This window comes from Carlito syrichta, unplaced genomic scaffold (assembly GCF_000164805.1).
Source record: "Carlito syrichta isolate Samal-C Ts95f unplaced genomic scaffold, Tarsius_syrichta-2.0.1 Scaffold287905, whole genome shotgun sequence".
Classification (NCBI taxonomy): Eukaryota; Metazoa; Chordata; class Mammalia; order Primates; family Tarsiidae; genus Carlito; species Carlito syrichta.
Window position 1 is genome coordinate 112,607 of NW_007232001.1, and position 13,863 is coordinate 126,469.

Sequence of the window (13,863 nt, forward strand, 5' to 3'; positions counted from 1 at the left end):
TTTATCACTTGGGTGGTATGTATTCTACTCATTTTTATTTTAGCAATATTTTAAATGATCGATTATGTTTATATTTGGAGGGTGTCACATGTTTATGTTTACTATGTTTACTCTGTTTCTCAGACTAATTGTGTTCCAGGCTTTCTATGAAATGTCAAATTAGTCATAAACTGTTCTCTCTGTCTCTCTCTCTCTTTCTCACGCGCGCGCGCGCACACGCGCGCGCACACACACACACACACACACACACACACACACACACACACACACACACACACCCCTCCTTTCTGATGCACAGCTGTATTTGAGACTTCTGAGTTTCAGGACCATGTGGCCATGGGTATAGTGCTGTCCTTCAGGGAGATACACTTCAGAGAGTGGCAAAGGGAGGTATGTAGCTGTTACTTCATTGAGATGTTTGCTACTGTATTTTGTGTCCAGTTTTCTTGGACCATAAGGTATCCAGGGACTGAGTCCTGTCTTACTAATGAGGTATATATACTGACAGTGGCAGTAATTATACTGCTGTTACTATAAATACTTTCAACCTTGCTGGAAGAGCCTTGTCTTGGTGTACAGAACAGCAGCCAACATGTAGAATTACTTAACAGTATTCTTATGTATAATGAAAGCCTTCATGTTTTCACTGTGTTTCTGCCCTATTATAGATTAGTCTTAGAAATATCTATGGATGTCAAATTTTTTAACCTTTGGAGTCCTTGCTTTACGTAAAATAAAAGAAATAATCCATTTCAGCTTTTTCCAGAGATGCAAAACATTTCTGGAGAGATCTTTTCTCCCCCCACTTGTTAGCCAGAACTGTACTCTTACAGTTCTCTAGAGAAAACATTCAGTAGTTGTTGTTTTAATAAAATATATCGTTCTAATATGAACCTTTACCATTAATATACTTTTTTGCTGAATAAATAGCTGTGTCTTCCTGGAAATGAGAAATTGAGAAATAGTTTGGTCTTCTAGATGAGGGGTTAGCAAATTTCAGGCTGTGGACCAAATCTAGCCTGTTGCCTATTTTTGGAAATAAATTATTGGAATGTAGCCATGCCCATTCATTTAAGAATTACCTATGGCAGTTTCTACACTACAAGGGCAGAGTTAAGTGATTGTGACAGAGACTGTATGGCTCACAAAACTTGAAATATTTACTGTCTGCCAGTTTAGAGAAAAAGTTTGCTAACTCCTATTCCAGGTAATTAAAACATTACACAGGTGGGGTCTTCCTTTGAGAAAAGGAATGGGCAAATAGCCAACTTTGGGGGAAAAAAACTTAGAATCTTCTTTCCTGTTGCAGAGTATCTTTTACTTTACCATTGCAGTTATTTAGGTTAGTGCATAAAGATAAGTAATGACGGAGATTCCAGAAATGGGCAGTCTTTTGTAGAAGTTAAGATATAACCACTAGTGATGCAACACTAGTATTTTAGAACTGACTCTTTGGTTACCGTGTTTTGAGCAATAATATTGTTACTCTTTTCTACCACCAAAAGTTAGGATGGCATTTAGAAAAATGGTTTTACAGGGTATCTGATCTTTTTTGGATTAGTTACTTATATTGAGTGAATTTTTTCCTTGATACAAGTCATTTCCTATTTCTTAAAATTATTTTATAATTATGATAATTTCATGTTTTTTGTTTAGCATATAATGCTTCATACATCGTTTTTCTGAATGTTCCTCTCTGTTGAATAATTTACTTTTAAAGTATTTTTGACTTAGGAATTATTGAATTTTTCTTAATTCTGATCATTTAAGGGGGTATAAATATGTTGTGTATTGGCAGTCACAGTAGATACTGGATAAAATAAATAGTGAAGCTTGGATTTCAAGAATGAATAAGGTTATTTATATTTCTGCTTAAATTGAATTATTTGTTCTATTAATATAGTTTCCTGCCTACCTAAAGTTTTGTGTACATAATTCTTCTTTTCCTCAAAATACCTACCACTGTACTGAGAATTTTACACGTAGAAAGTAATAAAGAGCCTAGCAAGTATAAGCTAGCTCAGTGCCATGCCTGAGATCAGGAGTACTTTCTTACATTCTTTGTAAGTAGAAAGTCAGACCAACCTGGTTCCATCATTCCTGGCCAGCCTGGATTTTATTACATGCATCATCTCATGTGAGCACTGTTCCTTAAGAGTGAAATTTCTTTGAAGCATTGCTGAACTGTCCTTCTAAAGTACTAGCACTAGCTACAGTCTGCATGTTTTGGTCTTCTGTTGACTTCTAAGGAGCCCAGAAACCTGGATTATAAGACTTTGGGGCACCAAGTGGGAGTTACATACTAGGTCAGCTACCCATTCTCTCACTCAGCTTTGTTACTTATAAAGTGGTTAGAATAAATATCTCTAATATTATTTCAATAAATTCAGATAGAGAAAAAAAATCTTACCAAAATGGAAGTGTTGGAAAGAAGGAATTTAATCTGTGCACACCACACTTGCCAGTCCTGCCTGCCCTGGCTCACTTCACCCCTCCCACAGCCTCCTCACACCCACATCTCTAACCTGAACTCACACCTTTCTTCTGAGCTCTAGGTAGTTTCCAAATTTAACATGTTAGAAAAGTGCATTGATTTCCCCTCTTGATTCTGCACTGCTCCCTTCTATACCCAGACTGGTTAACAACAAAAAGAAAGAAAGCACACAGGGAACTCCACTGTCTCTTGATCTCCACTAATGGCGGTACCAGCAGCCTGGTCAAGTGAGCAGCGGTTCCAGGGTAGTGTTGGCTAGTCCCCACCCTTTGGTGCTGGCTGCTCCCACATCCTTTATACATGTGCTAAGTGTCCGCATGTGTAAAATGTGAACTGTGAGAAGCCACAGCAAAACCCTAAGTGGATTATGATGATGTATTTCACCCATATTGTTTACACGTCAAATGTAGAACACTTCACATCTTAGTAAAGGTGGGAGAGGATAAGAACAGTAAAAGAAATGGATACCTAGCAGCAAATACATATTCAGTCAAATTGAGAAACTGAAGCACAAACACTCTAATAGAATGGCAAGAGAGCTGATGATGAAGTGACAAGACCATGCAGGGCGGATGCCACTCCAGGTGTGGAGGAGGGGTCCACAAGTCAGTGTCTCTATGGAGGTTGTTGGACATTGCAAGGTCTCAGGTCTCCAGAGTCAGAACCTGCGTCTTAACAAGATCCCAGCTAATTTGTATGCACATGGACGTGTGAGAAGCTGGGCACTGGTCCTGCCAGCTAGCCCTTCAGTCTGTAGTGTGCTCACCGATTTAGTCTCCCATAACAACCACAGAGGGCAGTACCCTTGTTCTTTCCCATTTTGTAGTTGAAAAAACCCATGTGACTAGGACTTTAAAGGTGGGAGTGACAGGGCTGGAATTCATTTTTCCTCTGATCTTACCTGTTTGTATTCTCCATACAAAGGGCTGGTGACATGGACCGAAGCAGCTTACCAACAGGGAGTGGTAATCAGAGATGAAACCTGGAGGAGAGATGAGGTTGGAGCCAAAAGTGGACATGTGGCCCTAAATGCTACATTAAATTTTTAAAAATACATTCACATGTTCATTTGAAGAAATTTATGAATTTATTCATTACTATTGTCTTGTGATTTGGATGACCATATCTCTCTTCTGCAATGTCAGAGTGTCAGTTACTTTTCTTAACATTATGAGAAAATAATATCTTCATTATTTAAACAGGATTTATTAGAATGAAAGCAAAAGCAAACACTACATTTAAATTGATATATAATAAGTGCTCAGTTACTTGGATTTTTAAATATCTGAATGGCACTGGATTAATGACAGTGTCACATGCGCAGCGATGTCTCTGATTTTGACTGTCTTTTCATTCATGCAGCAGACTTCTGAGATGAGAAGGAAGGTGAATTGTTTAGGGGTGAAAATACTGGAAAACTTTAAAACTTTGTGTCTTCCTCCTGGGAAATTTTTCACAGAAGAATCCCAGTTTTTTTATTTTGTTTTTAATCTGTTCTTTCCAGAGAGCCATCATAATTGATTTAAGTTTTAATCTGTTATAGTGAAAAACACTAACACTGTATAGACAAATGGCATATACTCAAATGTTTATAGCTGTTTAATGGCATTTTATAGATATTCATTTGGGTTTTTTCTCCTTAATTAAGGGAAGAGTGGGGTAGATGTGAGCTCACTGTGGCATTCAGCTTCTATTTGCTTGGCTTGTTCATGGTCGGTAACACCCTAATTCCTAGCATGATGAATAGTAACCCTTTGTGCTTGACTTTGTTTAACTTATTTGAATTGTTTTCAAAAATACATTCTTTTTAATTTAAAAAAAATCAGCTAAGCTTGTGTATGATTCAGTTTTTGTTTTGTTTGTTTTTTGTTTGATTTTGTTCTCTTAAGAAAACAAATCCTATAAAATGGCTATTAAATTTTTAGCCAGTGATAATGAGGTTTTCTTAGTATTTGAATTCTCTACCTCTTAATTCTTAGATTATGTGGTTTTGTTGTTCTGTAGTGTCCTACTAAAATATTCATTTTTTTACAGTGTATTGCAAGTTCCACTGCATTACATGCAAATATGATTCACTCATACCTAGCTGTTTGTGGATTCAGACTCATAAATGAACCACTTTTAGGTTAAGTTAATAGTGTACTGACATCTTTCTGTGTTTTCTGATGTTTACAGATTCGAGTGGTGAATGCATTTCGTAGTTCTTTATATGAAGGGTTAGAAAAACCGGAATCAAGAAGTTCGATTCACAACTTTATGACACATCCTGAGTTTAGGATAGAAGATTCAGAGCCTCATATCCCCCTTATTGATGACACTGATGCTGAAGATGATGCTCCTACAAAACGGAACTCCAGTCCTCCACCCTCTCCCAACAAAAATAACAATGCTGTTGACAGCGGAATTCACCTTACAATAGAAATGAACAAGTCTGCTACCTCTTCATCCCCAGGAAGCCCACTACATAGTTTGGAAACATCACTCTGATTGTAAGCTGAATGTTAACACACTAGCTGCATTGTAAAGAAACAAATTGAAACTGGGTCTTTTCACATATTGTGACGGACAAGATAGTATTCTTGTCTATGGACTTCAACAGAAGACACACTTGTACGAATGTAGATTTATTTTTTTAAAAAAAAGCAAAGCTTTCTGCCAGACTGAGGGTGCTTTTTGGGGGGTGGGAGAAATGAACTGACAGAAAAACAGTGACTCAGCTTAAGTGACCATGGACGCTCAGCAGTGCCCCAGCTCGGTCCTGAGCGGTGTATTTGCAGAGGGGTAGTTGATCTCAGTCCCTGGTGGGAGAGAGGGAGAGGTGAAGCTGGGCAAGACAGAGCTCTAGGTCAGTGAATTGATACTTTAATTTCTGCTGTTGGCTGTTAATAATTTGGATTATTTATGTTTATAAATGATACAGATCTGTTTACAAGGTTTGTAGATACTTTTTTTGTTCCTGTTCATAGATGGGAAGCTTCCTTATAACTGATGCAGAGAAAAAAATTAGTCCTTCAAATACTGCTGTATTTTCAGGAAAAAAAGGGGTGTTTCTATTGAAACTGTACTAAATTTTTGCCTACGATTACCTTGTTAAATATTGTAGATAAATTGCTAATACTAATAGCCAAATAGATAACACTAATGCTTTGTTTAAAAAAAAACAAACAAAAAAAAAAACCAAAACAAAACAAAAAAACATGAGCAGTGGTGTTCTAATGAAGTTATGGCATCTGTCCTAATTAGTTTCTTAAATACATTTACTACTTAATGGTTTTGAAACAACTGTTTAATTTTTAAATTTTTTGAAAACTTGCTAATAACCTTTTGTTCAGAATTTAGTAGATAGTTTAATGCAGGACATCAACTACATAATGAAAGATGCTTGAAATGCTTTTGTTATTTCAGGCAAATCAAATTAAATCAAACTATCAAACTACAAGAGAACCTTAGTCCTTTTTGTTTATGTCTAACCATGTTAGTTCAGTGATGTCTTGGTGAACTGTGAGTGAACTGTAATGGTTTTTCTAATTCTTAGAGACCTTCATACAGCATGAGGGCTGTTGGCATTTTGAAAAAGGTTAATAAGTAGAAGCATACATGTTATCCTTTTGTTTTTGAAACTTGTTTGTAAACATAAATAAATATGCCCTTTTATTAAATAAATTCATGGCAATGTTTTTTTAAAAGACATTTCAGCTTCTTTTCTCGATTCTGCAAGTAAAGTACATCAGTTTATTCTCTCTAACCACAATTGAAATAAGTTTCAAGATGGTAACAGCCCCATGAAGTACCGCTTTAATTCCTTGGTGGTAATCTAACTGAATCAGATTAAGAAAATTATCACAATTTTGTCATTTGACATATTCTTCATAGAATTTAGTTTGTCTAAAATAGTCTCACAGTTTAAGAAATAATGACCTCCATTGTCTTTGATACATTTATTTTAATTCTTAAGTGGCCAAATAACAGATTAAATGAGATGATATAAAAAGATGGAAAGGGTTCTAAAATGATATATTTAGATGTAATAACTAACTTTGTGCTGGAATGCCCATCTCTAAGCCAATTAGATTCTGTAGCTAGCCTCTCTTTTCCTTACTTTGTCTGCTTCCCTTTTTTGCCTCTGTCTTTACCCTTTAGAAACTGGCATTATGTTAGGGCTCAGATCTCACCAGATACACAATCCTCAGGCTGACATAAAGTTTACGAGGACTACTACAACATCTGAGAGTGCTGACCCAGCAGAGAAACATTGAGTTGATGGTGCTTGATATTTTTGATGGGTGGGGGAAATCTTTTTCTCACCATCAAATCTTTGCAGTAATCCTCTGCAAGTCTTAGGAACACATTGGCTGTGTCAGCATTTGTAATTGTACATTTATTCATCAGGTATTTATAGTGAATCATACTGTAAAAAGAGGTAGCATGTTATGCTGGAAAGCATATTAGACTAGGGTCAAGACCTGGTTTCTAGTCTTGATTTTGCCATTAATGTGCTGCATGATCTTGGGGAAATCATTTACCCTAAATGAGGGTGGTGGACTAGACTCTGTCTTGGAGAACCCTTTCAACTCTAAAAATTGACCCTATCAACTGGAGAGCCTACGAGGCATAGGGATTAGAGAAAAGGGAAATGTTTTTAGTTTTCTTTTTTATTTTGGTTATGCTTAAATATGAATGTAATTACCAAAAGATTTAGAAGTGCATGTGCTTTGGAGGATTTGTATTGAGCTTTTACAGTATTCATTTTTCAACTCAAGGCAATGGCTTTTTACACCACCTCTAATCCATAAACGGGTCTTACGACATCCATGAAGTAGTAGCAAGACATGCTTGGTGTGTATTTCTCTCTTTGAGACACTGTAATTTCTACCAGAAATTTCCAGAGCATTATGTAAGTAGGAAAAAAAAATGCAAGCAAGCTGTTAAAGATCTTGGATCCCATTATCTAGTATGTATAGCTGAAATCTGTAATTCAATCACTTTTCCTCTTTTATCCTCTAACCAAAAAATTGTTTAATTTTGCATCCCAAATGTTTTTAATCTTTGTATATTTTTTAAAAATCCTTTTCTCCTCATCATTGCCTTTTTTGTGGTTGTATATAAACTTACTTGCACTTTGAAGATGAGTTACTCCTTGTCATCTTACAAATATGTGATATGGTAATTTTCATAACAGATGTCAGTTTTGAACCAAGAAATGGTGATTTGTTTATAAGAAAAAAAAAACTGGCTTCATTTCTGTGAAATTGCTCTTTGAAAATTTCTTTTTACACGTGTAAGCCAACTGAGATACCGTGATGGTGTTGATTTCTTTCAATGATGCTTACCATCTATTTTAGCCACTGAGCCTTTTATTATTTGTCTATTTGTAAAGTTTATTTGTCTTAACTCATTTAATAAATATACTGTTTATCTGTTTCTGAATGGGGACTGAACTTTTTGAATACTGATATTTGAACATGATTTTGGAATTACTTTTTTCTACTTGAAATTTTAAAAATCTAATTGAGGAAACTTCTATAATGTACTCGAAATGTTATGGTTGTGTTACAGTGAATCAGCGTTCTCGTATGCATGCTCTTGCCTCTAAAATGGAAGTGGGTACGTCATCCCTACTCTTCTACCCACGTCTTCAACCCTTGTAGCATACTAGATCATTTCTAGTCCATGGACGTGTAATGTTTTGGTTTTAGAACAGATTAGTTTTTCACTTTAACTGTAAAAGCTTATTTTTTCATTAAATAACCAAGTTTGTCACCAGCCATGATCTGAACTCTGTGGTACAAATTAATAAAATTGCCTTTAGTTTTTTTTTATAATAAATTATAAACATTAATTAGCAACTGAGTCAACTTTAAATGATCATGAACACCATATTTTTTAGTTAGTAAAAATCCTTAGTACACTACTGAGTATATATATTTAAGCGACATATTTGTGACATCAAAGATATTTTCCACTTTGTCACATTGGGTCTTGTATATATTTTGTATATTAGAATTAAATTTTGAATTAAGTCCTCTTTGTAAAATCAGCTGAATAAGAAAGAGGAATTTCTTTAAGTCTTGCTTGTTGGCATTTTTCTTTCCCCGTTATGTTGGAGAACTCGTGTCTTACTGCAGCCCTCCTTCTTTCCTTAATCTGTGCTACCTACCCTGTGACTCAAGCCCAGATCCACATCAACTTGTTTTTTTTTTTTTTTTTTGAGTTGGAGTCTCACTCAGTCGCCCAGACTGGAGTGCAGTGGCTGCTCTGGCCACCGCAGCCTCGACCTGCTGGGCTTCAGCGATCCTTCTGCCTTGGTCTTCCAAGTAACTGGAACTATAGGCGCGCGCTACCACACCCGGCTAATATTTTGATTTATTGTAGAGATGAGGTCTCACAGCTTTTATTTTTTTTAATTACTCTGTTCCACTCATTTGTGGACCAAAAAAAAAAAAAAGATGCTCTTATTGGCATAATCAGGCTGTCTTAATGAAAATAATTTTTATTTTAGAATAAGTGTGTTTATACCATAAAGAATGTTTCGTATGGTAGGGTAAGCTGGTGGTTGTGTCGCTGTGCTTCTCTCATCAGTATGTGTCAAAAAGGAAATGACCTTTATCCAAATAATTTCCTCTTCAACAGCTTGATAAGTTTGCCCCTTAAACTCTTAATAGTGAGCTTATGCTTTTATGCTTTACATCTTAAGAGCTGTTTCTTTGTCATTTTCTCTATTTGTTAAAAAAAATTAGTTTATAGGTGAATACACTAAATGTAGGCATGTTTAATCTGTATTCTGTGTTTAAGGCATCATTATTTCAAAGTTAAGAAAATGTGTATGTGTGCTTATACAATGTTGGTGCCTGGTACAATGTCCTTAACCAATATGATATCTTAAGGAAACAAGTTCTCAAATCAGTAACACACAATCTGGGTTTGGATTCAATGCAGGAAGTCCCTGAGATTCTCTTCATTTAAATCAGGGGTATGAAGACCACATTTTTCCAAATCACTTCTCCCTTCACTAGGTCTCAGCACTGGTATATTCCTTAGTTATTACAAGGGACATTGTCACAACCTAAATTACTACTTATAGAGTATTTGCTATGTGCTAAACACTTCACATGGACTATATAAACCCTCTGAAATATTCTGCCATTTTACAGCAGGGAAACAGGTTGAGAGAGTTGTAACTTGCTCTAGGTCACATGGTGAGGTAGAGCTGGGATTCCCACTTGAGCTGGACTCCTTCAAGGACCCAAGCTGGTAGCCACTGGTCTTTACTACAAGACTAACAACTTGTAAACCGGGGTCTAAATTTTTAAACACAGTTAAAATTTCTGCTTAACTCCTGAGTGTTCCCTTTCTTGCTCTTCTTTTTTTGGTAGCAGATGCTTTAGAGATGATCTTCAGAATCATCGTAACCTTTCTGGAAGATATCTCAAAAGTCTGAGACCAAAAAAACCACCTGTTAAGATGTATAATCCAAACTGTCTTCATAGTCAGACCTCCTTTAGCTGAAGAGAAAAAGATAAACTCAGTAGAATGGTATTTTTACTAGCATACGGTGAATACAGAATTTTATGATTTAGTACTTTTAAGATAGGTATGTTTATTCACTCATAGATAATTCATGAATTTAACAGGTTGTTACTTTGTTTCCTAACTAATTTGGAATGAAAATAAATTTATCACATTAATAAAATCTGCACTTTTTGGTTTTGAAATTTGTGAGATTAAGAAATAGAGATTAAGGAATGTCAGTTTACTTTTTATTTTATGAAGAACTATTTTGTCCTTTGACAGCATTTTTCTTGATGAAAATACTTAATGCTGTAATATTCAGCCCAATTGCACTGTGGATTTTTAAGTGATCAATTTCTAAAATAAAGCTATAGCCATTTTCTACTACTATCTTAATACCATTTTATGTTAATGTTGTTTGTGCTTTGTGAATAGTCAGTTGGTTCCCTCTTAGTTTGTAAAAATGAAATGCTGATTTTCATGATCTTTAAGATATCTTCATGAAGAAAAAGCATTTTAAAACATTTTCTTGTAAGACTACTTTTGAAATCCTAAATATTTAGTCTTAGGCAGCGGTCCTCAATCTTTTTGGCATCAGGGACTGGTTTCATGGAAGGCAGTTTTTCCATGGATGGGGATGGGGGTAGATTTGGGGTGATTCAAGCACATAACATTTATTGTGCATTTTATTATTACACTGTAATATATAATGAAATTATACAACTCACCATTAAGAAAAGGTACAGACGGAAATAGTAAACAAAACAATGGGCAGGCCACGCATGGACTGAAATAAATGTTGGATTCTGATGCAGCTGTGCAATTAAAGTACATCATCTCACTTCACTCACTGATAGGGTTTTAAATGAGACTGCAAGCAAACTGATTTATTTTGGTCTCTGTGCAGTCAAACTGCAGTGCTAATGTTAATCTGTATTTACAGCCATTCTCTACCACTAGCATCACTGCCTCCGATCATCAGACATTAGATACTCATAAGGAGCACACAACCTAGATTCCTCACAAGCACAGTTCAAAATAGGGTTCACACTCCAAATGAGAATCCAGTGCCACTGCTGATGACAGGAGGCAAAGCTCAGGCGGTAATGCAAGCAGTGGGGAGCAGCTGTAAATGCAGATGAAGCTTCCCTTGCACACCACTGCTCACCTCCTGCTGTGCAGCCTGGTTCCCAACAGGCCACAGACTGGAGGTTGGGGACCCCCTGGCCTAAGGCATGTCTTAAAGGGTAGCCTGAGAATGAATGCGAAAAATAAGAATGGCAGCTGAGGGAGACCTGTGGTATCTGAAGTTGGAAGTTCCAGTTAGGATGCTTTTTAATTTATGTAATATTCTACGTTTTTGACCGTAAGCTGCTTCTTCAGTTAGCTTCAAACTTCCTGAGAAGGGTAAGCCTGCAGCGTGTCTGAAATCATTTATCTTTCATTTTCTGTTGTAGACAAGGATGGGCAGTAGGTCTCAGCCTCCATAGTGTGGTAGGGAAGAGCATGGGTTCTAACAGGAGCCAACAAATGTCTGAGCCTGGAACCCTGTAACATCCAATAACACTCCCCTCTGTCCCTTCCTGTTTCCCTGCCTCCCAAATTATTTAAGGCCAATGGCTTTCATGGCCTTTGTCCATGTCTCCCACCCTCCATTTGTTCAACACATACTTGGTGCCTGTCATGGAGAATTCACACTGTTCTAGCATCTGGGGAGAACCAAGCAAGGTTCGTCCTCTTGGGAGTTTATGTTCTGGTGGGTAGGAGAGAAAGACCTTGTCAGGCGGCAGGCCACAAGGATGGGGCACATGGTGCAGTTAGGGAATTCCTCACAAATACTGTGACAAATACGGTGACATTTGAGCAGAGGCCTGAATGAAGTGAAGAACCACCTGCTGGACTGTCTGGAAGAGCCTTCTAGGCAGAGGGTTCCCCTATGTGGTCAGTGGCAAGTTTGAGGGACCCCAAGGAGGCCAGTGTAACTGGAGAGCAAGAAGCCACTGGGGATGTGGTGGGGTGGATGGTCGGAGATACACTTAGAGAAGGTCAAGGAAGACTTCACCAGACCCTGGAGCCACAAGCCTTGGCAAGTACTCGGACTCTTGCCCGAGTGAGTTGGCAAGGCAGTGAAGGAGTCTGAGCAGGGGAGCAGCTGGCATCTGAAAGTCTCACTGGCTGCTTTGTAGAGAGGGATAGGTGGGAAGCTTCCACCTCGTTCCTCATTCTAGTTCAGCCTCTTCTGCTTCTTGGTAGCCCCCTTCGAAAGTCTCGGCCTGTGTCTTATTTCCTCCATCTGTGTTAACCGTATGCTTTTCCTGTTCATCCAAATAGCCTGAGGCCCTTGTGCTATGAAAATCCAGTCATACCAACGAGAGCCTACGTCATGATCTTGTTCACTTCAATCTTGATGAAGTTCACATGAACACAGCAGCCTTTACGTTCACTGTTCCTCAGCAGAGGCGTCATACACAGGGTGGCCATTTCTCAGCTGCATACTCCCAAGATGGTAGTCGGTATCTCCTCCAGACTCTTCCTTGCCCTGTAAAAGCTCCTTACACCTGCTCACCATACTCATGTTAAGCACAACTGCTAGTCCCAAGTTGTCCCCATGATCCTCTCTTTCTGGGCCCACAAATCCTCACTGACCCTCCTAACTGAGTCACCCAAGCTGGCTGTCTTCCAGGGCTCACAGCTCTCACCGACCCTCCTACCAAGGCACCCAAGTTGACTGTGTCTTCCTGGGCTCACAGCCCTCACTGACTCTCCTAACCAAGGCCCTTGGGCTGGCTGTGTCTTCCTGGACCCACAGCCCTCACTGTCCCTCTAACCAAGGCACTTAGGCTGGCTACCTCACTACTGCTGTTGTTCACCTCCTCAGCTTTGCCTCCTGGGGGTTACCGCACCGTGGCACCTACGCCAGAGCCCCCTTTAGTTCATACCTGTGCTCAGCTGTAGAGTATGTCAGTCTTGCTGGTGACTAGAATTTACACTTATGTCCTGGTTCTCACTGAAGTTCAAACCGAGCTTTCCTTTGTCCCTTATTCTCCATAGGCCCATTCCTTGACGCATTTATTCCAAACCTTCCTTTCTCCTCAAGCCAAGATTTGAGGCCCTAGCACGCAACTTTTTCATCCTGAACACCAGTAGTTTTTCACAGCCTCGAGCAGACATCTCCCACCTCTGGTTATTCTGTTACTGATTTTTGGTCCCAAAGAGCTGGATCTTACCTCCAACTATATTAAACTACTATTTCAGTCACCCATCACACATCACGCATCAGTTTGACTCCTGATTTTGTCATCTGGTTTATTCTCAACTCTCCTCAGCATCACACTACTCAAATGTGAGCTCTCCTGCTTCTTAGCGGGAACACTGGTTTCCAACACAACTGACAGACAAGACAGGTCTGCAGACAATGCCTTACCTCATTTTTCGAAACCAGTACCAGTCTGATACAGAATCCAATCATTCAGCCGATTGAAGGGTCGCCTGACTAAATGTTCTTCCATCCTACACATAAATAGTCAACAAATCCGAAAGCAGAGGATGCTTTCTTGAAATGCTTCATTCTCTGTTCTGCAACCAAGATCTTTTCTTGTTTTCAAGCACTCTCTCTTTTCTTAGTCTTTCTTTATTTTCGCTGCTATTACCCTAGCCTAGTCCCTCTTACCTCAGGCCCACACCTTCGCAGTTCTCTGCACACCCTGCCCTCTGTCTCTTCCTTCACCAGTATGTTCAACTCATCCAGAATCTTCCTAAATCACCACCTTGCCCACACCACCCCTGACCTCCTCAAAAAAGTATATAAATACAACAAAAAAGCATTGAATAGCTCTGTATTTGCTCCTTAAAAACTCTTT

At 38.3% G+C, this 13,863-nt stretch overlaps 1 protein-coding gene across 5 annotated transcripts in view; it reads left to right on the forward strand.

Moving 5' to 3' along the window:
• Nucleotides 1-7,921, forward strand: part of ATP2B1 (ATPase plasma membrane Ca2+ transporting 1) — a 66,442-nt gene extending 58,521 nt beyond the window's left edge. For 2 of the 5 annotated variants that reach the window (XM_021710009.1, XM_021710008.1), the window contains one exon: nucleotides 4,670-5,930. In XM_021710009.1, the coding sequence (XP_021565684.1) occupies nucleotides 4,670-4,981 (312 nt within the window). In that variant the 3' untranslated portion in view covers nucleotides 4,982-5,930. Of the gene's footprint in view, nucleotides 1-4,669 lie in introns of all 5 variants that reach the window. The other 3 variants (XM_021710010.1, XM_008053141.2, XM_008053140.2) reach the window with 2 other exon arrangements.
• Nucleotides 7,922-13,863: the final 5,942 nt, after the last annotated feature.